General features: G+C 43.4%; 2 protein-coding genes across 3 annotated transcripts in view; one reads left to right on the forward strand and one right to left on the reverse strand.

Moving 5' to 3' along the window:
- Positions 1-6: 6 nt before the first annotated feature.
- On the reverse strand, positions 7-22,261 carry LOC149985489 (uncharacterized). The gene is made up of 5 exons (XM_090184340.1): positions 22,227-22,261; positions 21,802-21,919; positions 10,518-10,603; positions 7,861-7,935; positions 7-832 (listed from the first exon to the last, which is right to left on the reverse strand). Exons 1-5 carry the CDS (start codon positions 22,259-22,261, stop codon positions 7-9), a joined length of 1,140 nt encoding a protein of 379 aa, XP_090040466.1.
- Positions 22,262-26,123: 3,862 nt separating this feature from the next.
- The window catches only part of pamr1b (peptidase domain containing associated with muscle regeneration 1b), a 64,363-nt gene continuing 63,431 nt past the window's right edge, over positions 26,124-27,055 (forward strand). For both annotated transcript variants that reach the window (XM_090230453.1, XM_036977027.2), the window contains exon 1: positions 26,124-26,499. In XM_090230453.1, the coding sequence (XP_090086579.1) occupies positions 26,364-26,499 (136 nt within the window). In that variant the 5' untranslated portion in view covers positions 26,124-26,363. The remainder of the gene's footprint in view (positions 26,500-27,055) is intronic.

The raw sequence follows: 27,055 nt of genomic DNA on the forward strand, positions 1-27,055 counted from the left end.
AGGGAGCTAGTTTCTTATGAGAGGCTTGGCTTGGTCCTGGCCTGGCGTCTCTGGTGCGGGGACTCTCGTCGCCGACCCTGGACTGGGGACCTTCTCCGCAGGTCCCGGACCGGGGACCCTCGCCGCAGGCCCCGGAGTGGGGACCGTCGCTGGAGGCCCCGGACTAGAGACCGTCGCTGCAGGATCCGGACTGGAGACCGTCGCTGCAGGCTCCGGACCGCGGATCAATGCTGGAGGCTTCGTGCCATGAATCATCACTGGAGGCTTTGTGCCATGGATCATCACTGGAGAATTCTTGCCATGAATCATTATTGGAGGCTTCGTGCCATGAATCATCACTGGAGGCTTCGTGCCATGGATCATCACCGGAGGCTTCATGCCATAGATCATCACTGGAGGCTTTGTGCCATGGATCATCACTGGAGGCTTCGTGCCATGAATCATCATTGGAGGCTTCATGCCATGAATCATCACTGGAGGCTTCGTGCCATGGATCATCACCGGAGGCTTCATGCCATAGATCATCACTGGAGGCTTCGTGCCATGGATCATCACTGGAGGCTTCGTGGTTCTGGTTCTGGGAGAAGGCACAGGACTCACCAGGCTGGGGAGAAATACTGGAGGCTTAGTTCTTGGAGCAGGCACCGGACTCACCAGGCGGGGTAGGCATACAGGAGGCCTGGTTCTGGGATCAGGCACAGGGCTCACCAGGCTGGGGAGACATACTGGAGGCTTGGTTGTTGGAGTAGCACCGGATACACTGGGCCGTGGAGGGGCACTGGAGGTCTCGAGCGTAGAGCCTGCACAACCCGTCCTGGCTGGATGGTTACCTCTGGATTAGGGATAGAACCCTAAAGGTTCTTTGCCTTCACTGGGTATATACACTGAGTATACCAAACATTAGGAACACCTTCCTAATATTGAGTTGCCCTCAATTTCCCACTTTTGCCCTTAGAACAGCCTCAATTCATCAGGGCACGGACTCTACAAGGTGTCAAAAGTGTTCCACAGGGATGCTGGCCCATGTTGATTCCAATGATTTCCACAGTTCCACAATCAAATGGATGGATTTCCTTTGGGGGGTGGATCATTCTTTATACACATGGGAAACTGTTGAGCATGAAAAACCCAGCAATGTTGCCGTTCTTCACACAAACTGGTGAGCCTGGCACCTACTACTATACCCTGTTCAAAAGCACTGAAATCTTTTGTCTTGACCATTGACCCTCTGAATGGCACACACACACAATCCACGTCTCAATTGTCTCCAGGCTTAAAAATCCTAATTTTACCTGTCTCCTCCCCCCTCGTCTACACTGATTGAAGTGGATTTAACAAGTGACATCAATAAGTGATCATAAATTTCACCTGGAGTCAACTGGTCAGTCTATGTCATGGAAAGAGCAGATGTTTTTAATGTTTTGTGTACTCAGTGTATGTCGAACATTTTTTAGTTAAGGGTTCTTTAATCTCATCCAAAGAACCAAAAGGTTCTATATAAGACCCAAAATAACCCTTTTCTCTAAGAGTTTATGATTGAGAAAGAGAGTGCTCTTGAAAGTCGGCCTTGTTGTGGACTCCACCGAGTCCACTTAAATAACCTAAACTAAAACATCATGTAACATCTATGCTCCCCCTTAGTTCATTTATGAATACGACCCAAACTGTTCTGTCTTTGCTGTGACCTCAATTTTTATTTATTTAACTAGGCAAGTCAGTTAAGAAAAAAATCATATTTTCAATGATGACCTAGGAACAGTGGGTTAACTGCTTGTTCAGGGGCAGGGGGTTTGAACTTGCAACCTTCCGGTTACTAGTCCAACGCTCTAACCACTAATCTACCCTGTCGCCCAAAGCCCCATGCCCCAAGCCCCAAAAGCTCCATGCTCTAACTTCTCAGACAGTTTTTTCCTAATATGGCTTTGCAACATTGTGGATTGGTATTAGGCCTTGGCTACTCATTACACTCAAATAATTACATAAACATTGACTTCTGTGTGCAGTCTCTTAAAGTCATTTTAAATAATTACTGCACTTAATTCCATCATTTATCAATGACTGTGGGTTATACGGTTCATGTACGATTTTCATTACGTCTGCATGATTAGTTCTTCTGCTGAATGCAGCTCATTTGAGTGGATAAGAATTTACTTGTCTGGGATAACACTGAAGCGCAGGCCTATCTCCCATACTTAATTAGGATTAACAGGGCCACACAACGAAAAGAACTTGATTTATTTCTACTCTTTGAGCCTGTTCCCACGATGCTTTATTTTTAGAATCCATGGGCTATTGCTGAAATGAACAATCCTCTAACATACTGTACCAATATCAGTGGTGTCAGTTCAGCTAAACCTAAGGTATGGCAAAGTAGGGTGTGTAGAAGTTGAAGCTCATTTACTGCATTTGTACACAATTTAAAAACTATTTGGAGAACAGCAAAGAATTTGGAGAACAGCAAAAAATAACACAATTGACCCCAGCCTTTATCCCCACTAAGCTATATGGAATTGTTTAAATTATTACCACAATATTAGGTTTAAAGGCACATTTCAACGCTGCTTTATTTTACTATATACAGTGCCTTGCGAAAGTATTCGGCCCCCTTGAACTTTGCGACCTTTTGCCACATTTCAGGCTTCAAACATAAAGATATAAAACTGTATTTTTTTGTGAAGAATCAACAACAAGTGGGACACAATCATGAAGTGGAACGACATTTATTGGATATTTCAAACTTTTTTAACAAATCAAAAACTGAAAAATTGTGCGTGCAAAATTATTCAGCCCCTTTACTTTCAGTGCAGCAAACTCTCTCCAGAAGTTCAGTGAGGATCTCTGAATGATCCAATGTTGACCTAAATGACTAATGATGATAAATACAATCCAACTGTGTGTAATCAAGTCTCCGTATAAATGCACCTGCACTGTGATAGTCTCAGAGGTCCGTTAAAAGCGCAGAGAGCATCATGAAGAACAAGGAACACACCAGGCAGGTCCGAGATACTGTTGTGAAGAAGTTTAAAGCCGGATTTGGATACAAAAAGATTTCCCAAGCTTTAAACATCCCAAGGAGCACTGTGCAAGCGATAATATTGAAATGGAAGGAGTATCAGACCACTGCAAATCTACCAAGACCTGGCCGTCCCTCTAAACTTTCAGCTCATACAAGGAGAAGACTGATCAGAGATGCAGCCAAGAGGCCCATGATCACTCTGGATGAACTGCAGAGATCTACAGCTGAGGTGGGAGACTCTGTCCATAGGACAACAATCAGTCGTATATTGCACAAATCTGGCCTTTATGGAAGAGTGGCAAGAAGAAAGCCATTTCTTAAAGATATCCATAAAAAGTGTCGTTTAAAGTTTGCCACAAGCCACCTGGGAGACACACCAAACATGTGGAAGAAGGTGCTCTGGTCAGATGAAACCAAAATTGAACTTTTTGGCAACAATGCAAAACGTTATGTTTGGCGTAAAAGCAACACAGCCCATCACCCTGACCACACCATCCCCACTGTCAAACATGGTGGTGGCAGCATCATGGTTTGGGCCTGCTTTTCTTCAGCAGGGACAGGGAAGATGGTTAAAATTGATCGGAAGATGGATGGAGCCAAATACAGGACTATTCTGGAAGAAAACCTGATGGAGTCTGCAAAAGACCTGAGACTGGGACGGAGATTTGTCTTCCAACAAGACAATGATCCAAAACATAAAGCAAAATCTACAATGGAATGGTTCAAAAATAAACATATCCAGGTGTTAGAATGGCCAAGTCAAAGTCCAGACCTGAATCCAATCGAGAATCTGTGGAAAGAACTGAAAACTGCTGTTCACAAATGCTCTCCATCCAACCTCACTGAGCTCGAGCTGTTTTTCAAGGAGGAATGGGAAAAATTTTCGGTCTCTCGATGTGCAAAACTGATAGAGACATACCCCAAGCGACTTACAGCTGTAATCGCAGCAAAAGGTGGCGCTACAAAGTATTAACTTAAGGGGGCTGAATAATTTTGCACGCCCAATTTTTCAGTTTTTGATTTGTTAAAACAGTTTGAAATATCCAATAAATGTCGTTCCACTTCATGATTGTGTCCCACTTGTTGTTGATTCTTCACAAAAAAATACAGTTTTATATCTTTATGTTTGAAGCCTGAAATGTGGCAAAAGGTCGCAAAGTTCAAGGGGGCCGAATACTTTCGCAAGGCACTGTATGTCCATTAATATGTTTTTGTCATATGAAATGTTTCATAAAAATGTAGAATTTCTGTATCAAATATGAGCGTTTCATAAGTAAAACTGAGGTAACATAGCTAATGTTACCTAGCTAACTAGGCCTAACAGGTAGAATGACCCCGGAGGGGATGGCTGCCGTATTATGGGCTCCTAACCAATTGTGCTATTTTGTGTATTTTTTCACGTTGTTTGTAACTTATTTTGTTGCCAATGTTTCTGCCACCGTCTCTTTTGACCAAAAAGATCTTCTGGATATCAGAACAGTGATTACTCATCTCAAACTGGACAACGATTTTTTTCTTTAATGATTCGGACGCAAAGGATTTACTGCTGCTACCGGACAAGGCCCAAATCCCCGTCATTCGCATGAAGAGGATTCATCGATAGACGGGACACAGATCCGGGTGCCTTGCTGGCTGATCGACGACATGGATAACATACAGTTGCCTGGGTTTTCCGTGTATTGGCAAGACAGAACAGCTACCTCCGGTAAGACAAGGGGTGGTGGCCTGTGTCTATTTGTCAATAACAGCTGGACCACACTATTTATCAAGAGAGTTTTCATCTACAGTACCAGTCAAAAGTTTGGACACACCCACTCATTCAAGGGTTTTTCCTTATTTTACTATTTTCTACATTGTAGAATAATAGTGAACACATCAAAACTATGACATAACACGTATGGAATCATGTGGTAACCAAAAAAGTGTTAAACAAACCAGAATATATTTGATATTCTTCAAAGTAGCCACCCTTTGCCTTCATGACAGCTTTGCACGCGTCAGAAGCATCTGCATTCACCAAATAGTGGGTGGTTACCCTTACATATATTCTCCAGACTTGCCCAGAGGGAGTTGTTGATATGTTGTTAATTTTTTTTTTTTTGATAACATTTTGTTTGGAAAAATATGCCCCAAATACATTTAACTTAGGCATACATGTCTTTAGTATTTTACAGATAAAAGATAAAACAATGTTTTATCCACAATCTGCTCTGGACAAGTCCAGTCTTGGAGTGTCTTATTAACAAAATGAAACCAAAATATTTAGGCTGACTTTGTCCAGTGTCCAGAAAATGAAATAGATGCATAATACACACTATTTTGTCACAACAAGGCCGACTTCAAATGCCGACATTAATGTGAAAGTAACCCGTGCATAAAACAGCTGACTGCGAATGAAAACTACAGTATGTCAGATAAATACGACACATGCTTTGAAATAAAATGCACACATCAGAGGACTTACTTAGGCCTACAATTGACAGGGATGCATGAGACAAACTCAACCAGAGAATGATGAAAATCACAAAATAAAACAGGAAAACCTACACATGCCTTTTTAAAGGGAGCTAACGCCTCACCCGTGATTCAGCACCGCTGAATGAACAGTGCCTACATACTGGTAGTCATAGTGGAGCTCCGTGGCGTGGTGCTGAATGGACAGCGCCTCTGTCTTGTAGTCAGGTATAGAATTATTTATTTTGTGGGCAGTTTTATATTTTCTGGTCACAGTTAGGTAGCCTACAATGCGTATATGAAAATCATAACTGGCACGCAGATCTTTAGAAATGGTAGGATCAATTGTAAATTTGCATTCCACATGGAAAAAGGTGTCTGATGCTCTTGTGGAACGGCTCATAAACTGTACTATGACAGTGTCATTGTCTCGTGTGCTTCAAATCAAAATGGTCCTGTGCGCTTCCTGCTTATTTTTGCATTGCCTGTCTGCATTATTTGCCAGGGAAGGGAAACATTCTGCGAAATATTGACACATTGTATCAACAAGGTGGCTCTGAGAATATTGAACATTTGTATCAATGAACGAGGCAGCTGGGAGAATGTTGAAACATTTTGTATATCTCAAGGCTGCTCTGAGAATATTAATTGTATCATAGTAGCAAACCAGGAGGTGGCTTGTGCACATTTTTAGCTTGTCGCTGTCTTATTGTGTTGCCTCCACTGCATCTGGGTGCTCATTATATGCAACAAACAAAAACATCCACACTATAGCTAAATAACTTAGCAATGTTTAATGATGTTTTACCAGGCAGATTGATCTGTTAGAATATCTCATTTTAATTCAGGAAGATGGACAAGCAAGACTGAGTGAGAGGTGGGAATTCATTATCAGAGGCAGGTAGGCTACAGGTAGGGATGCAGGTAGAGGATGATGATGATGTAGGCTTACAGCAAGAAGGAAAAAAAAGTTTGCCCTTTTTAAGCAATCATTAATTATTTGCCTTATCTCAATTATCATTCTGTCACTGCATGACAATGCACATTTCTTATAGACTACAATTGTTATAGACTTTGAAGCCAAAAACAGGAGAAGTTGTTTATTTTCATACCGATACATGAAACTAAAATTGCACGAGCTTTCTGGGCGAATTACTTGAAATATCAATTAGGCACACAGCTATGAAAACCAATATTTTAATAGTAATAAAATAGCTTTTGGTGTCAAATGGTCACCAACAAGGAGGGCTCCTCCACCTCCCAACTCCCAATGTAATTAACCCCTGGATATCAGATTACAACAAGGCCTACAGGGCAGGGTTCAAATGCTGACATCAAATTCAAAGTAATCTGTGCACTGCCTAAATGGCTGACCGGCAAAGGAAACTGGCACAGTCTCTGCTCTCTGCTTTCTAAAAGTGAGACAAATGGCGTGCAGGCTGGCAGCTGCTCTCCAAGCAATGCTCCACATGGTCCTAAAGCCAGCCTCTAGTATGCTAAACAGCTGTTGCATTTTAATCAGGATTGGAGTGATTTCCTTTTTTTTTTTTAAGAGACTACTTTATTTTTGGTCTTGAGCTAGGGTGCCTTACCCAACTGATGCCCCTGACCCTCACAGCCAGTCAACTCTGTATTGAAATTCTTAATCAGATTAATTGGGTCATTTTTACAGTAGCATGCTGACATTCCACATTTCCTGAATCCAGAATAACGCAGCTCCAGACTGAATGCTCAATTACTAAGACTAAAATAGCCAGAGGTTCATGAACAACAGTGTTCTGAAATGGCCTTCTGTCATAAGAATGAGGCCACTTTAACATGGAGATGAGATTGTCTCTCTGTTATACTGAGAGGACAGGATGTGTGGGCCAGACAGCTAGTTGCCCCGTATAACTTTCACCTCTCCAGCCCTGGCATATCAGTGACAACAAGGCTAGGCTCAGACATAGGAAATGAAGACGGTTTAAACTGCAGTATTGGCATTCCGTCTAGTGGGTGTGCGCTGTGCAGGCTTTTAAGAGTCTGGTTTGACCCTATTGTGTTGACTGGCCCTGCTCCACTCCGCAGCAGTGTGCGGTGTCCCTTTCTCCCAGAAGCACAAGTGCGGGCCTGCGTGTTAGGATATCAAGCCTATCCATTTCCTGCCATGTGTTATCTCCAGGTTCACAGTATCCCAGAGCCCCTGCCTCCCTACTGCATTCTTTCTTCATTCTTTCCTCATAAGACTACAGTCTTCCTCGTAAAAAAAACGGCAAACCCCAAGAGTGTTGTATAACACCGGCCCCGGCCACTCTCCTCCAATCACCTCCCTTGGTGGTGGCTGCTGTGGCGACAAGAGAGACCATGCTTTCTATCATTCCGTTCGCAGCGTGAATCCCGAGACACAGTACACCCTGCCTGGCCTGCCCGCCTGTCTAGCCACACCACAGCTGTGAGAGCTCAGGTTCTCTGTGGTGTCTGCCTGCCTGAGGGAGGGAGACAAACAAACAAGAACTGGAGAAAGCACACCAACCAGGCTGCTGTCATTTCCTGTTTAATGTTAGCCCATGCTGAGCCATAACTCGTGCTCCCCCTGATATGACCCAGGAGTCTGGTTGCAAGGCTGAAAAATATATGGACAGGCCTTCCATTAACACTGAGAACTGCCATCATTTCACTGGGCGTTGGGGACATGCTGGGTTCATATCCTCTGGAAGGAATTCAATGCTCGGTCTGCTGGTATCTGGTGTGATGATACCTCTAGTTTAAGTGTGAGTGTCTGTGTGTGCATGAGAAGGAGGAATTTAAGTGTAGGCTTTGTGTTTGAGAGAAATTATGCAGATACAGTAAGACAAAAAAAATTGATTAAGAGCATGAAGAAAGGAACTATTTTACCTGACACATTACTCTACATGGGATATGCAGACAAGAGATGACATGCTGCGCGATTGTCTGTGCGACTGCATACATGTGAGATAGGATAATGGACAGAGTAAGATTAGAACATGTTAGCCAGATGGGGGGATGGGTCATGTCATAGTTTGATGGACTAAGTACTTTAATGGTGACATATAAACATATAAAGACTCTCTCCAAGGTGTTTCTATCTGCCATGCATTCTGGGAATCAGACTGTTAGCATCCGTCCCTGCTTCCTTTAGTGGTTCTGTTTCTTCAATGGAGAATGATAAAATAATTTAGGCTGGAGCAAACTTACTGGCAGTAGAGACATGGATGCATCTTTAAATACACTCAAACAGCTACACAGACTGAATTATTAAAGTGACATGTACAGTGCCTTCAGAAAGTATTAACATCCCTTGACTTTTTCCACATTTTGTTGTGAATCAATACACCCAATCACTACAAAGATACAGGCATCCTTCCTAACACAGTTGCCAGAGAGGAAGGAAACCACTCAGAGATTTCACCATGAAGCCAATGGTGACTTTAAAACAGTTTAACTGCGGTCATACACGAAACTGAGGATGGATCAACAACATTGTAGTTCCTCCACAATGCTAACCTAATTGACAGAGTGAAAAGAAGGAAGCTGGTACAGAATAAAAATATTCCAAAACATGCATCCTGTTTTTAAACAAAGCACTAAAGTAATACTGCAAAATATATGATAAAGCAGTTCACTTTTTGTCCTGAATACAAAGTGTTATGTTTGGGGCAAATCCAATACAACACTCTCAATATTTTCAAGCATTGTGGTGGCTGCATCATGTTATGGGTATGGGAGTTTGTCAGGATAAAAAATAAACGGAATGAAACTGAGCAGAGGCAAAATGCTAGAGGAAGAGTTGGTTCAGTCTGCTTTCCACCAGACACTGGGAGATCACCTTTCAGCAGGACACTCACCTAAAACACAAGTCCAAATCCACACTGGAGTTGCTTATCAAGAAGACAGTGAATGTTCCTGAGTGGCCGAGATAGAGTTTTGACTTAAATCTACTTGAAAATCTATGGCAAGACCTGAAAATAGTTGTCTAGCAATGATCAACAACCAATTTGACAGAGCTTAAAAAAAAATAATGGATAATATGCAAATATGGCACAATCCAGGTGTGGAAAGCACTTACAGACTTACCCAGAACGACTCACAGCTAATATCACTGCCAAAGGTGCTTCTATAAAGCATTGACTCAAGGGTGTGAATACTTGTGTAAATAAGATATTTATTTATTTTATTTTCAATAAATTTGCAAATATTTCTACAAACATGTTTTCACTTTGTCATTATGGGGTATTATTGTGATTAGATGGGTTAGGAAAAAAACACTATTTAAGGAATTTTGAATTCAGGCCATAACAAAACAAAATGTGGAGTAAATCAAGGGGTATGAATACTTTCTGAAGGCACTGCGGAGCTTTTGTTGTGTTTTTTTGGGTGACGCTGAGAGGAAAGATGACAGGATGTCACTACTGTGTCAACTCCCCACCACTGAACATTTGAATAATGCATTTATTACACAGGGCAGACATTGTAAACAGTTTTATTTGATACATGTATGCGCCACATTGTGCTGGCTGCCTGACAGGTGATGTGCTGTACTGCCACGTCTTGCTTCACTTCAGAAAGGTACAGAGGATATGCTTTTAATCTTGGCTGAGGATCACACAGTTGCTTTGAACGCCGTGTTTCTCTCTCAACAAAATAGCTCACATGCATGGGTCTTATTTGCCAATTTTCCATTCAAACTCGATGCACCATAAAAGGCGAGAGCCCTTTCTCCTCCTCTGCCGTCTAAACACAGGCTTGGCCCAGTAGGTATATGAAGCATAAAACCCAGCCTTTGCTGAAGCGAGCGGCAGATAAAGCCGAGGCTGGAAATCCGCTGCTGGCCTGGGACCTTCACAGCACCGCACACTACTACACAGCCTCCCCAAAGCTCTGACTTTTTTAATATCCAATACGAATTTATTAGCTTGCATTTGACAATCTCCTGAGCCCCCCTTGGTGGTGGCCGATAAGTGGGCCCATGGTTTTCAGAGATGATTAATGCAGCTCAGTCTTGGCATGGCACCATGGCCCCCTTTCCTCTACTCTTCTACTTACTCACCCTGGGTTATTTCTCTGACAGCCATGAAGGAAAGACTGGGAGGAAATACTGGCCCATTTGACGTACTGTACTTTACTCATCTTCATCTGGTGAAAGGAGATAAAAGGGCAAAAGGGGAGAGAGAAAGAAAATATACACAGTGAGAGAGAAAGGTTGTTCTCTGCTGTCCGATCCTCCCTCACTGTTCTTTTACAGAAACGGAGGAGCACTGGGATACAGAGCTATGCTACACTAGGTGAGGGAGGGTGGAAGACTGGTGCACTGTCTAGCAACTACATTAAGGAAGCAGTGTCCAATCTCCCAGGTTGCACCCACTGACCTGCCACACCAAATCCCCTATTAAATAATTCAACAATTGAAAAACATGAACTGGCTTGTTGACTCTGGCCTGCTTAGTGCATTGTGGGAAGCCCTGCCTTTAAGTAAAGTCCATTGACGCACACGTGCGTCACACGGTGATGCCATTTTTTTATATTAAATAGCTCCCTGTATGTTTATACTGGAGACTTACCCTTTCTTGTTGGCCTAGTGGCTGCAGCTCAATCCCCTCTTTTCACCGATATAAAGTTTGTGCCTATTCCATAACCTGGGGCTTGTGAAAACTTCCTTTTTCTACACGAGAAGATCTGGACAAGGAAATCTTCAAGAAATCATATGTTAAACCTGAACTCTGTGACCTAAAAACTAATATGTCAATAATATTGAAAGAGGAGACTCTCATGAACACAAGCTTCAGAGGAGTTGTCTGAAGGTAACCCAGTACCATGCTGGAAAAATGGTAAAAACATGGCAGACACTTCAAAACCTTTATGATTTATTTTTGGACTGTGTTTTGCCATGTACAAACGTGTTATTTAATGTGTTTCTATGGGCTATAGCAGTAAATGCCCAAAAAATATTTTCTTAAAACAAGATGTTATACCTACAGGTATACTAAAATCAAATGGCCAAATTATACAGTTTGTGACCATCTTAAAACTAAAACAATTCCTGTTAGCTTAGTAGATATTGAGATCTAAGGGCTTAGACTTTTACAGGGGTTCAATTGGCTAAAGAGGAGCTTAACTGCATCTGATTGTTGTTAGTAAACTCAGCCACAGAATCAAATGTATTGTTCTGGTGAAATGCACCATGGGTTATGATCGTGTCCGGGTCTCTTATATAGGTCACATGGTCGGTTAGGATTAGAGTTGGGGCTCAAACGGTAGGCTCGTCATGTTTCATAGGAAGATTTACTCTGCTAAACGAGAGCAATAAAAGGCCTGAGTTTAATGGGCACGTGCTTGCCAGCCTGAAATGCTTGTTCTCATCACATCACATTGGTTTTACAGGGGGCTGTGGCTAACATACCCCTTCGTAACCGCTCTTACACACACACACACACAGCGCACACACTCACACACACACACACACATACATATACATACACATGTACACTCCAACCCTCCTCTGCCAACCCAACTAACCCAGATCTTTCAAACCAAGTCAACCAACCTCTAATTAAAAATGTGCACTGTGAGGCATATGAGCATAGACCAGACAGAACTTAGCTGTGTCTCTAACTGGGGACGTTTGTCCAGCTGTGCATATCCTGCCTCCAAAGGCCTTGCTCTTTTTAAAGGGAAAATCACATCTCTCTAGAGCAAAGACTCATCTGCTAAGCCTTCCAGATTCACTAATCCTATCCTCTCCCTCCTCTCTCTCTCTATCCCCCACACCTCCCTCTGCCAGGATAACTGTGCTGTGAGCGATGTGTTCAGTCTTTACTGGGGTTTACCACTGGACCCTGGGTTCTGGCAGTTTTATATTGCCTCTTTTTTTACTGGTTCACCAAGCTCATGTCTCATACTCGCTCTCTCTGCTATCCAACTGGCTACACTCGTAAGTTACATTCAGATTTTTAAAGGATAGTTTTATATTCACTTGCCTTGCAGTGTGTATACGATTTCCATTATTTAATGCAAAACACATGCCTTTTTTAATTAAAAATAACACTTGTAGGCCTTTTCCCATTTTCCACCATGAGTGACTAAAAATCTCTTCGACATGTTTGTTTATAAAAATAAAGGATGAAGCTGAACAAGCTTCTGTTTCGGCACCTAGTGTTGATTTATTCACCTCGGTTGGTCCGCAAGGTTGTGGCAATATTCTAAAAGTAATGGAACTCCACCTCTGCCCCACTGTGTTCCTAGTCACTGGATTGACCCCTGGCTATACTGCAACAACAGAACTGGGGGAGGGGCTAAAGGGACAGGGGCCTGGACACAAGACTCACCCTTGACCTGTTGACCCCCTTGTGTACTGGGACATGGTTGTTGACAGCGCCTTGGTGGGGGAGGGTTAAACATGCTGGTCACAGGGGCAGTAAGGCATGCAAACCAGCTAGGCAGGGACCCAAACAACCATGGAGGACTGGATCAGACATGGCTGATCAAATGGTCCACATGTAACCAGACACATGCCGTAGGGCCACTTCTTAACTTGGGGTCCATGCTCAATTGCCTGTGACTGGAATATCTGTGTAAATCATACATTCATGTCATGCTATGCTTAAAGCTATGCTGTATGGGGGATTCAAACTCCAAAAAGATATTCAAACGTTTTTCAATGCCTCATGCTTTAATCATTCTTGTTTTTTGGTGCTTTTGTCATGACTCTCATGAGAAGAAATACACCTTTAAATCTCTTTTTGAATGCTGACCCCCACACGGCATTTGATTCTACTATTTTCCTCTACACACCCTACGTTCTGAGAGAAGTGCTTTCAAGAACTTTTACATGTTTAGGGCTTGATCTTAAATTAGCGTTCAGCCCATGTAGTGCAGCCAGAGTGCTTGCTTGGACAAATATATAAATTCATTGTTTGAGTTTATTGTTTATGCTTGGCACAGTGCACCTAAACTTGAAAAATATTGAAAATATTTTTTTTCTCCCAAACTGGGAGTAAGCTCATATTCTTGTCTCAAAATCTCTTTCCATTTTAATGAACTGTGCTATGCATTAATCATCCAGTCCTGTTTTTAAAAATCCTACTTCAATGACAAAGGGCTACATGAAAGAGTGGAGCCATCTATTTGAGCCTAAGAGGATGCACAACACCAGCGCCTGATATAATTGACTGTATTTCATTCCATGTCTGCTATGAAATGGGAGGCCAGATAATTTACGACCTCGACATTGCCAAAGCATGCATCTCCATGGCCTTGGTGTTGGGTGCGTTCTTTTCCTCCCCCTGTTTTACTTGTGCCTGTGAGCTCTAAAGTGGTGGATAGTCTATCACCACTGATAGATTTGTGTCCCCTGGGACTGGCTTGTATCACTGTTGTTGGCTGTCATTGCATACATTACACAGTTTAAGTGAAAATGGTCACCAAAAATAACAACAAAGGAGCACCAATTGAATTATTTAGTGTGGTGGGTAGTGGTGGTAGGGCACACGCGCACACACACACACACACACACACACACACACACACACACACACACACACACACACACACACACACACACACACACACACACACAAATATTGCTCCAGTCCACTGCCCCTACTCAGGAGAGGATATCTTGCTCTTAGCTGGCACATTGAAAATCAATATACAGTAGATTGCAACATTGCAACATTGGAAGAAGTCAAGCACATAGAAAGCTATGTGTGTGGACACTCTTCCAACCTTCATGCAAGAGAAATGGACAGGTTGAAAGCAAATACCTTACAAACTTATATTACATCCACCCCTGGCATCTAAGTTCTGCAGAGATGACTGAGAGGAGAGGAAGCCCCTTCAGATTCCTGCCTTCCTTGTGTAGCTCCTTGCAGACTCTGAGGTTATGGTGCCCCCTAGAGGATGGTAGTAGTAGCAGACAGAACCAACATTCATCTCCTCTCCCAGCCTTTGTTTAAATAGCACATTAATTCTGACTACTGATAACTCATCCTCATAAATAACAATGAACATTTCTACTGATAATGACTTGCCTTTCTAACACACTTTAATTTAGGCAAAGAACTGCTACGTGTCTCAGCATTATCTTGTTTTGACCTGTTGACCTTTATGATTTCTGAAAAGGTGAAGCGTGGTTTATTAATCAATGTTGCAATGGATTTTCATCAACTCGATCTTCCTCCTATCTGACTTCCACAGTTAGAAATAGTTCCAGTCATACATGGTTTAGTCTCATCCATTGTCATAAACCTAATTGCATATAATTCCATATATATCACTGAACATGGTTGAATCAGAGCAGAATTGAAGTCTCTCTCTCTCTCTCTCTCTCTCTCACCCCCCCCCCCCCCCTCTCTCTCTCTCTCTCTCTCTCTCTCTCTCTCTCTCTCTCTCTCTCTCTCTCAGGGGAGAGTATAATGATGTGCTCACTCCTTGTGGGTTGATGATGATCAGAGCAGTGCTTTGCTGTCTCAGCTATGAGCTACAGCAGACACCTAACCAGTCCCCTCCCAGCAAAGAAGTCCAATACCTACCCCAACATAGGATATACACTCTTCCGATTTCACAAGTGACCACCATTACACATTACACATTCAATATCCACACAGTAATATTGCCTTGGCGGAGAAGTACCAAAGATGTCTCCAACAACTGAATTTAGTTGAAATTGAATATCAAAATAACTGTTTTGCTCTGTCTTCTCCAACTCCCCAGATACCCCTATATATTTCAAGTGTCCAATAAAATTAAATAAATTGTATAAATGGTCTACATTGACATCTATGGACTCATTTGGGAAATGTTCATTCCCTCTAGGTCTGACAACGAGACACTGAAGCCTCCTACCAGCATTTGTCTACATAAGATTCATATCATACTGGTCAGCATGTCAGAAAACAGCTCTGTGGCCAGAATGAGTCTATAGAGACTCATTGCCCATAATTAACAGAGTGAATAAGTACAGCGGGCATTTGCTTAGCCAAGGTCCTTCAAAACCCAAAGGTTGTTAAGAGGGATTCAGTAATGCAGAACTGTCTCAAATGCCTCATTATAGATAGTGTACACACATCTTGCTAGTGCACCACCATGGGCAAATTGACGCAAGTTACCAGACCCTAGTGGTTTTGGGTGTACCAATCCTGGCTGTCTACAGGCGAGTGTTAAACTGACTGACTACACTGGAAGTACCATGCTGGTCCTGGCGTGGCTACAGCTTGCATTGTGGTCAGGACCTTGGCTCACACACTGAGACAAGCAACAGTTCATGATGTCCCACTATTGGCCACAAGAGGGAACTCTGGTGCTAGAGGCTCAGGCTGAGGAATGAGCGGTGGTAATTAGCTTTTTTCTTCTTCTCGTCCATGAGAATCAAGGAGATGCAGAAGGTAAAACTAGAGCGATACTGATGTACATGCTAGATAATGTATACTTTGTGTTATTGTGATGAAATGTTTGATTGAGGCTGGGAAATGGAAGACAACACACATCTATTCCATAGTGAACAATAAAGCCGTTGAACATAGGTAAATGATAAGAATGATGTCTTTCTATGCAACCATAGCCCGTTGCAATGCACTGAGGCATACTGTAAACCTTCCTCTGATAGTTGGCCACTACACGGGGATACTAACCTCGTACAACCATCTGGAAGTCTCACAAGCTTACATTCTGCGCAGCGGTAATCAGTTTGGCAATATGAGGCTACAGGGACACCACCCCGACTCTTATTGTGAAGGTGTCTCTAGAGCCTAACTCACCCTGAAACAAGATCCTAAATTAAAGCAAGTGGAAAAAAACACACACACACACACACACACACACACACACACACACACACACACACACACACACACACACACACACACACACACACACACACACGCACACACACACACGCACACACACACACACACACACACACACACACACACACACACACACACACACACACACACACACACACACACACACACACACACACACACACACACACACACGCACACACACACACACACACACACACTATGTTGGGACACCCCCTGTCCTAACATCCAGCACAACGAGGCTGATCCTCCTCTTTTTGTTTTAGTTCTGTTTGTTCAGTGTGTTAAGGCTCGTTAACTGTTTCAGTGAAACCGAGGTTCCTTCCTGCCAACAGTTCCTCACCCACACAGATACCACTGACTGTGCGTGTCACCACCAACAGGGTGAGATCATTGCCCGTTGCCTACATAGACTCACAGGAACTTTTACCAATATAAACCAATAACAAAACAAAGCTGTGGTGAGCTCAGGACTGGAGATTTGCTGTAAAAGTCCAGAATAAAGACACTTTAAACTGAAACAAGAAATGAAGTCTCTGCTGTAACGTCTTGGGGTTTCTGTTAATGGTCTGTTTGGGTGGTATTCCCGTCATTATACATTTTAAATGAACAGTTTGATTCAATTCAATTTTCTCACTTCTCTGTAGACGCACACGCATGCATGGACACGCCCACAATACTTCCACCCTCCACACATGCACAGTCCCACCCTTCCATACATCTGACCAATTTTCCATAGTAATGGCACAGGCTTGATTTGATTTGATTTGATTTGGCTTGGTACACCGACAACATGGAAACTTTGTTGCTATGGCAAACCAAAAACAACTGTTGAGTGTGAACCGTCTGTCTGCTCCATTGCCTCTGGATGTTTTCCAGTACAGGCCTTCAAAATACACAGACACGGTCAAGGTTCCTCTGGGAATCTAGATCAAAACAAGGATCAGGGAAAAGAAAGTAAACAACATTTTTGTGTACAGCAGAGAGCATGTATTAGTGCCTGCCCACCGGGGACACACTGGTTGAATCAATGTTGTTTCCACGTCATTTCAGTGAAATCGCGCTGAACCAACGTGGAACAGACAATGAACTGATGTCTGTGCATAGCGGGTGGTGTGAGACTGATGAGTAAGGTCAAGTGTTTACACTGACCATGTGAACTGACCAGGAAGAACCACCCAACTGACGAGCACCGAAGGACCAGAGCAGGCAGTGGTGTGTGTCAGAGACCTTGTGGCTCCTGGTTGGAATGTTTGGCCGGGCCAGACGGAAAGTGTCCATTCTCAGTAGTTTATGTGTCGGGGGGCTAGGGTCAGTTTGTTATATCTGGAGTACTTCTCCTGTCCTATCCGGTGTTCTGTGTGAATTTAAGTATGCTCCCTCTAATTCTCTCTTTCTCTCTTTATTTCTCTCTCTCGGAGGACCTGAGCTCTAGGACCATGCCTCAGGACTACCTGACATGATGACTCCTTGCTGTCCCCAGTCCACCTGGCTGTGCTGCTGCTCCAGTTTCAGCTGTTCTGCCTGTGATTCTTATTATTTGACCATGCTGGTCATTTATGAACATTTGAACATCTTGGCCATATTCTGTTATAATCTCCACCCGGCACAGCCAGAAAAGGACTGGCCACCCCACATAGCCTGGTTCCTCTCTAGGTTTCTTCCTAGGTTTTGACCTTTCTAGGGAGTTTTTCCTAGCCACCGTGCTTCTACACCTGCATTGCTTGCTGTTTGGGGTTTTAGGCTGGGTTTCTGTACAGCACTTTGAGATATCAGCTGATGTACGAAGGGCTATATAAATAAATTTGATTTGATTTGATTTTCAGTTGAATGGAATTGTACACCGTGTGACTACAGTACATTAAATTGGGCTATCACGAATCGTTGTCAAATGGTCTGTCAAATGGGGAGTAAGGAAGGAAGTGTGCATCGTGCATCTTGATTGGAATGGTTCAGGCTGTTCATATCGTGCTCCCACTGTGTCTCCATGAGACAGAGCAAGGCTGTAACAGAACAGTACTGCCTGTTCTATTAGCCTCTTATGGAACAATTCACACTACATGGTGGACGTTCTCGTTTGGCACACTCCGTAGTGTGTGTGTCTGTCTGCTATGTTGTACCTATATTCCTCAGAACCCCTATCTTTAGACGCCCTTGGATGTATCATAATAATATTTCCCGTACCGCCCCAATCCACTAAACATGGACCTTTGCTGTGGCTGCCGTCTGTGAAATGGGAGGTGAATTGTGTGTCGTCCCCAACCCTCAGCCATGGCTGCATAGCTGATTTGGGTAGAGTGGCAAGGCATACGATACAAAGCCCCATACAAAGGCTCTGTGGGAATAGTTGACCTGTTACTCTGACAGGGATACATTCAAACCAGGCCATATATAACACTGTACATTGTATTATAGAAATGTGGCAGGCAACGTTGTTCATTTCCAATTTTGGATTTCTCTAGATTGTGTGTACATGTGTGATGTTTCAAACACAGACTTAACCTCAACGTGTATGATGACCTGTCAACAGTGATAATGCTGAAAAACACAAGTCCATTAAACATTTCATACTAGTGAGAGCTTAATATTCTTAATAGGTTTGGACTCACTTCACTCACTTCATGTTGTGTAAATAGGACCTCTATCTCAGCTTCCCTCACCTCTCTGTCTTTCTCTCTCTAGATGTGTGAGAAAGAGAAAATGCTGTATAGACAAACTAGACAAAAAGACAGACACAATCCCCCCCTCTTCCCTCTCTTCCCTCTCCCGGGACAGCTGATTATGTGTAAATACAGTGGCTGGGCAGAAAGAAAGAAAGTAGTTACTGTAACATCTATAAAATGAGCTAATGCAGCCTTCAGAAGGGGAACATTCCGCCTTCAGGCACAGCGGTTAAGTGAGTGCAGACTTGGCGTCCATTTTGACAGTGTTACTAGTCTCTGTGAGGCTGTCTGCACCTTGTCATGGCACAAGGCCCCTTGGCAACAGTTGTGGCCAGGTTGCCTAATGACTGGCCCAGTCGGTGCATCATCTCACCTGTGGAGCAGAGCGCTAGGTTTCCATGCCACATGTGACCTGCCATGTTCTATTGTTGCCAATCTGTTTTCAATACTTCATTTTAATGAATTTTATTGTCTAGTTCACTGTAATATTGATTGGTGTTTGAGTTCACTTCAAATACAGTTTGAATTGATTTGAGACAGTATGACACAGATGAGTCATGCATCATCCTCATGTATATCCTGTAACCATGGAAATAGGACAAGCCCTCAGTCACATGACTCTATGATTAGATTTCTTGATATTAAAATCACATGGGTTCCACATCCCTGTTTCACTTGATCCTGAACATTAAAAACTCGATGTAGCTGTCTTTGTATCAATATCAAATAATTTTTGTGTAACAATTAAGTAAATACCTTACTGTAATAAACTGACATTAAAATGGACAAAAATAGCTTTTTAGCTAAAAACTATTTCTCAAGCAAGAATTTCGCAAGGACTGTCTGGGAGTGGTCTGAGTAGGAGGGGAAAATTAAAAACTGTTATTGTCAGAGAGGTTTGGAACTCTATTTGTTATTGGTCTATTACCTGTTTTACCACATGTTGATTTCCTACATGGAAAGCCGAAACTACCGCCCATGCAAATCTGCTGATTAGAAAGTCCTGTGTAGATTGTATTTTCAACCAGCAATTATCAGGAAATAACATTGAGAAAACAATATCACACTTTTACAGTGATAGTTTCATCAAATGTTGTACAATATGATATATATTATAAAACACATAGAAAATATAATTTTAACTGCGCTGGGCCTTTAACCTCTCAAGCGTCTCTTCGGCCAATTAACAGGCACTTATATCCCTGATTTAGCCTCCTCTGATTCTGTGCTCCCTTAGACGAATCCCAGACATTAAACCAAGCTACTGAAAAAAACCCAGCTACTAAATAAACCTCAAGAGCTCTCTGCCCAGACCATAATATTCTCTAGCTTCCATGGGTTTTCGACGTAACTTCCTTGTAGTTCCTTGTGTGTATGGGCTTAATTCAATCAAATGGTTATTGTTGTACGTGCTTGGGGTACTGAAAACCTACTACTCCCACCAAGGAGACTGTGCAAACATTGTTTGAATTATACTTTCAGCCTGTGTTCACTTAAAGATGGTCATTGAACCAAGCAACTGACTAAATTACAGCAACTAATGAGGCCTCCGGAGCGCTCTCCTCAACACATGATATTCCCCAGTATCACTGACTTTAATTTGACATCCCAAACAATATGAAACACTATACAGCTCACATATTTTTTATGACTTTGTTAGTTTGCTGCACCCCTGCTGTAAAGTCCTTTGCTAACTTGGTAATGAGACTTCATAGTGAGATTGGGCGCATTACGGCATCCCACTTACCTTTGGCAGACCACAGCCGCTATGGCGCTAGCTAGCACCACGACCATAACAACAAACCCTAGTGACCTCAGCTAACTCCATTCTAATGTTTTCTTCACAAAACTGTAATGAACTGAATCAGCATGGTGGATGGCTGAAGGCTGGAGCTACCATCAGCCTCTAACCGTGCTTCTCACCCGCTGCCTGTGTGAGGGAGGCCAGGCACAGAGCACAAACCCAATGTTGGCCAGTGAGGAAAACAACAGAAAGAAAGACACATAGACACAAAACACAATACAACTGTAAAAGCACTGATGCACTAAGTCGAGAGACTGGGTAACTTGCATCTACCAATGAATAGGGATCTAGAAAATATGAAGTAACACTTTTAGTATTAAAGTGAAAATCTACTCAAACTATATTTGAGTAGATTTCACTTATGGAAAAAGATTACAATCAGAATGCAGTATAACTGCAGTTAGAGTGCAGTATAACTGCAGTATGCAGCAAATTGTAACGGAGGGTGAGTGAAATGAGTGAGGAGTCAGATGCAGAGAGCGAAATGAACGGAAAACACTTTATTAATGTCCTTCAAAACGTAACAGGTCCAAAACATGGGTGAATGCCCAAAACACTGGCGCTAAACCTAGCCAAAACCTAGATACACACACTGGACAGCGAAAAACAAAACAAAACACGATACATCAGCAAACGAAACAACCAACAAGCCTGCACTAACACCAGCAGGCCAAACTAACTTAAATAACACCCATCCCAAAACCCCAACACGGAACAGGTGAAAACAATTAGACAAAAACAAACGAAAAGGAAAAAGAGATCGGTGGCAGCTAATAGACCGGCGACGACGACCGCCGAGTGCCACCCGAGCAGGAAGGGGAGCCACCTTCGGTGGTATTCGTGACAGTACCCCCCCTGACGCACGGCTCCCGCAGCGCGCCGACACCGGTCTCGGGGACGACCCAGGGGGTGAGGCGCAGGGCGATCCGGATGGAGGCGATGGAACTCCCTTAGTATAGTGGGATCCAATATATCCCCCAACGGGACCCAGCACCTCTCCTCCAGCCCGTACCCCTCCCAGTCCACGAGGTACTGCAGGCCCCTCACCCGGCGTCTGGAGTCCAGAATGGACTGTATCGTGTACGCCAGGGACCCTTCGATGTCCAGAGGGGGCGGAGGGACCTCCGGAACCTCATTTTCCTGCATGGGACCAGCTACCACCGGTCTGAGGAGAGACACATGAAACGAGGGGTTAATACGATAATACGAAGGGAGTAACAATCGATAACACACCTCGTTTATTGTCCTCAGGACTTTAAATGGCCCTCCTTTTTCTTCACAAAAAAGAAACTTGAGGAGACGGGTGACATGGAGGGCCGAATGTACCCCTGTCCCAGAGCCTCCATGACATATGTCTCCATAGCCAACGTCTCCTCCTGGGACAACGGATACACGTGACTCCTAGGGAGTGCAGCGTTTACCTGGAGGTTTATCACGCAATCGCCCTGTCGATGGGGTGGTAATAGGGTCACCTTCTTCTTACTGAAGCCGATAGCCAAATCGGCATACTCAGCAGGAATGCGCACGGTGGAAACCTGGTCTGAACTCTCCACCGTTGTCGCACCGATGGAAACTCCTAAACACCTGCCTGAACACTCATCAGACCACCCCTGGAGAGCTCCCTGTCTCCACAAAAGTTTAGGATTGTGAATAGCCAGCCAGGGAATCTCCAGAACCACCGGAAATGCAGGTGAATCGATAAGGAACAGGCTAATCCGTTCTTTATGATCCCACTGTGTAATCATCTCCAGAGGAATCGTGGCCTCCCTGACCAGCCCTGACCCTAACGGTCGACTATCTAAGGAGTGCATGGGGAAGGGGGGGGCTCTACCTTAACTAACGGAATCCTCAACCTCTGAGCGAGTCCGCGAGCTAAAAAAATCATTTTTTCTGACATGTTTTTCATGTCAGCAGTCAAATTTTCAAGATATCCTTTCTAGGGCAGGCGTTCTGCTAGCGGAACCCCTCGATCTACATTCCAGTGAAAAGGCAGCGCGCAATATTGAAAAATATTTTTTAGAAATATGTAACTTTCACACATTAACAAGTCCAATACAGCAAATGACAGATAAACATCTTGTTAATCTACCCATTGTGTCCAATTTAAAAAATGCTTTACAGGGAAAGCACAACATATGATTATGTTAAGTCATAACCAAGTCAAAAAAACACAGCCAAAGATAGGAGTCACAAAAAGCAGCACTAAAGATAAAATTAAACACTAACCTTTGATGATCTTCATCAGATGACATGCATGGGACATCATGTTACACAATACATGTATGTTTTGTTCGATAATGTGCATATTTATATCCAAAAATCTCAGTTTACATTGGTGCATTACATGCAGTAATGATTTGATTCCAAAACATCCGGTGATTTTGCAGAAATACTCATAATAAACATTGATAAAAGTGTTACGTTCCCCAGTTTATGTGTTGTAGTTTGTGTTTGTGCATGTGTTTATTTCAGGAAATGGCTTCCTGAAATCCCTCAAGCAGCTGATTGGTCGACTCCAGGGCTAATTGGAGAGCTGACCCCGCCCCCTCGTCAAGACGCAGCTGTCTCCAATTACCCATTCAATCTGAAGCTATATAAAAGCCAGTGTCCTCTTGCTGGGAGGTCATTGCATAGAGAGATTTTGCTAGAGAGATTTGCTGGGAGGTCATTGCAGAGCGATTGATTGTGATAGAGAGATTTTTTGCTGGAGGTTGATTTGCTGGGAGTTCATTGCTGGGAAGTGGTATGTTCTGTGAGTTTGTTGATCAGGTAGAGCTTAGTTGATGTCCTTTGTTTCTTAGTTTGTTTGTGAAATTGTTTAATATTCTGTTTCATTTGTTCCCAGGGGGGAAGGGGAAGGCACCTTGGGAGTGCTTAGGCAAGAGGCCCGCGGGCATACATATACCCGTAGTATATTCACTGTCTAGGCATACTAGGTAAGACCTGGGCGGACCACCCCCTGTATTTTGGTTAGGGCACCAGGTGGTGCTAAATTAGGTAAGTAGTGGGTAGGCAGGTAAGATAGGAGAGGGGGGGGCTTTGAGATTTACTTTCTTTGCTTTGGTTCCATCCAGCCCCTTTTCCCTATATTACCGTGTAAAGGAATAAAGTCCTTGTAAACGGTACCACATTCTGCCTGTTGTAATCCTTACTCGCACCTACAGTCCATACCTTTTTCATTTCACGGAGAGTTTAGTTGTAGCAGGGTGTTGCGTTCCCTCTTCATAGAGGCGTGCGTAACAAAAGATACAAGTGTTATTCACAGAATTAAAGATAGACTTCTCCTTAATGCAACCGCTGTGTCAGATTTCAAGAAAACTTTACGTAAAAAGTATAATCTGAGAACGGCGCTCAGAGCCCAATTCAGCCAGAGAAATATCCGCCATTTTGGAGTCAACCGAAGTTAGAAAAAACATGAAATATTCACTTACCTTTGAGGATCTTCATCAGAAGGCACTCCCAGGAATCCCAGTTCGACAATACATGACTGATTTGTTCCATAAAGTCCATTTAGCCACTTGTTGTTAACGTGTTCAGCCCCCTCATCTTCATGAGGCGCGAGCACTTTGTCCAGACAAAAACTCAAAAAGTTCCGTTACAGGTCGTAGAAACAAGCCAAACAATGTATGGAATCAACATAAATCATCAATAATGTTCCAACCGGAGAATTTCCTTGTCTGAAGAAAAGCACTGGAACGAGAGCAAACTCTGTCTGGAGCGCACGTCACAAGCATGAGACACCCTGCCAGACCACTGACTCAAAGAGCTCTCTTGCTCTCACCCTCCTTTATAGTAGAATCCTCAAACCAGTTTCTAAAGACGGTTGACATCTAGTGGAAGCCCTAGGAAGTGCAACTTCATCCATGTCTCACTGTGAATTCAATAGGGACAGGGTTGAAAATCAACCAACCTCAGATTTCACAGGAAGTGAGAAATCTGAGGTTGGTTGATTTTCAACCCTGTCCCTATTCAACCCTGTCCCTAGTGGTTAGAGCGTTGGACTAGTAACCGGAAGGTTGCGAGTTCAAACCCCCGAGCTGACAAGGTACAAATCTGTCGTTCTGCCCCTGAACAGGCAGTTAACCCACTGTTCCCAGGCCGTCATTGAAAATAAGAATTTGTTCTTAACTGACTTGCCTGGTTAAATAAAGGTAAAATAAAAAAATAAAAAAATAAAACTTGGCAGGCAAAATATGTTTTGTAATGCTTTGGTTGTTACGAGTGTACTGGTATATGTGTGATGCACGTGACATCCTGGCAACTTTGAGAAAAAAAAACACTTTATATTAGAGTTGTCCCTGTTGAAATTTGAGACGCTCTATGCATATTCATGAGGCTAGCATAGCATCTCACTCTCCATTGAATACAGGCGGTTGACGTCAACACCCCTCATTGAATATTCCAAAAAGTATTTTAAAAATGTGATGTATCCACCAATCCAAAGAGAGGAATAGGCTCGAGCTTGACAGCCCACCTTTCCGCTCTGTGGACAACACATCCCATTAGGGTGGAGACACAGGTATCTCGTCATTATTTCCAAATCTCTGACTGTATCAACACTGCATGGACTAATGAAAAAATACCATAAGAGCTTTTGAGTGGATTTTCCCTTTAAACTGCTGGTATAAACATAATCTACAATCTAAATATTAAATCCAACCTCTGTTGTCACTGGGCAATGTACTGTAGTACATCTCCTCCTGGGGTGTAGGCTCTGTGTGCAGATGTGGTCTCTGTGTGGGGTGTGTTGGTCCAGCCCCTGAAGCCTAGGGTTACTCATAATAAAACATTAGGCATCTGAACAAACAGTCAGGAGGTGGTGGAAGGTGCAGAGAAGGGAAGCTCTCTCCCTCCCTCTCTCTCTCTCTCGCTCTCTCTCGCTCTCTCTCGCTCTCTCTCGCTCTCTCTCTCGCTCTCTCTCTCACTCTCTCTCATTCTTTTAGGAACCAGCCACTGATATTTGATGCCTTTATTTTGAGGCGTTTGATCTGCGTTGTCTGTTAGCTATTGAATGCAGTCTGAAGTCCCATGCAGGGAAAGTGTCCTAATTTAATTTATTCCAAATCTGTGTTCAGTCTCAATAAAACACCAAGGAGAACTCATGAATATAACTGCATGGAAAATGACAATATACTGTATAGCAATATACCTGCAATATAACTTTTTTACAACAATTGGAGTAAGTTAGTTTTGTTTCTGCAAAGACTGTGTGTGTGTGTGTGTGTGTGTGTGTGTGTGTGTGTGTGTGTGTGTGTGTGTGTGTGTGTGTGTGTGTGTGTGTGTGTGTGTGTTTTTACAGCTGGGCGAGAGAATAACGGGTTAAAACGGAGCTGGGCTTCATTCAAGAGCGGTGACGTCGTCTGCTTGTTGGAATCTCCTTACCAGGCTGGGCTGTAACCTGAAGCCAAAGGGAGAGGGAGGGACAGAGAGAGAGAGAGAGAGAGAGAGAAACAGAGAGAGAGGGAGAGAGAGAGAGACAGAGAGAGAAAGAGAGAGAGAGAAGGAAAGAGAGGAGGGTGAAAGAGAAATCAACGAAGGGAGGGGGAGTAGAGAGAGGGTGATGTCAAACCAGCTGAGCTCAGAAAGTAAACAGAGCTCCAGACTGCAGCATGCTTTCAGCGGGACAGGGACTGCCTATGCTCCCTCACACCGGCACCCACCACTCCACCGGGACCCCCGGCTCTCTCCTCTTCAACACCCTCCTCATCCTCATCTCACTGCCCCAGGGGACAGCATGGCCTTACGGTAAGAGCCCCGGGAATACCAGACATCTATCTATCCACTCTCCCTGTCTTTATCTTTCTGCTCTCTGAATCTCTCCGTCTGTGCTCTTTGTTCTCAAAAAGCCAGCATCAGCACTCTCCGTCCAGTCTTTATTTCCTCTGCCCCCCCCTCTCTCTGCCCCCCCCCCTCTCTCTCGCTCTCTCTCTCCCTCTCTCTACTCTTACAGCTTTCAGAGTGAGGTTTTGAAGACTGAGGAAAGAGAGTTTGTCTGTGTTTTCAACTTGTTATTGGCACTCTCTTTCTTCACCACCCTTTTGACGTGTTGTGCAACATGATCTCACATCGGCTGAGAGCGTTACATTATTTTATTTCATCTGATCATCTCTTATCTGAGATATGGATCCCAAACAAAGACACACATTCCTTGAAAATAGACGGAGCTGTTCTGAGCCTGCTAATCATCCTGTTAAAAGTTTGTCAGTCGGTGTCTATTGACAGAGTCTTGTTGATGAGGTTTGCTCAGAAGCATCTGTCCATTGGCCCTCGGTGACCATTTGAAGCGCTGCAGGGAGTAAAT

The sequence above is a fragment of the Oncorhynchus mykiss genome, chromosome 1, assembly GCF_057628025.1.
Source record: "Oncorhynchus mykiss isolate SJ-2025 chromosome 1, ASM5762802v1, whole genome shotgun sequence".
Classification (NCBI taxonomy): domain Eukaryota; kingdom Metazoa; phylum Chordata; class Actinopteri; order Salmoniformes; family Salmonidae; genus Oncorhynchus; species Oncorhynchus mykiss.

Excerpts from the sequence above, each read along its gene's own strand:
- LOC149985489 (XM_090184340.1), bottom strand. The coding sequence starts at position 22,261 with ATGCCGATTTGGCTATCGGCTTCAGTAAGAAGAAG. Across the intron at positions 21,920-22,226 it reads TCGGCTTCAGTAAGAAGAAG|ACCGGTGGTAGCTGGTCCCA; the intron begins GTGACCCTATTA and ends GTCTCTCCTCAG. Across the intron at positions 7,936-10,517 it reads TGTCAGAGAAATAACCCAGG|GCAGGCAGACACCACAGAGA; the intron begins GTGAGTAAGTAG and ends TCCCTCCCTCAG.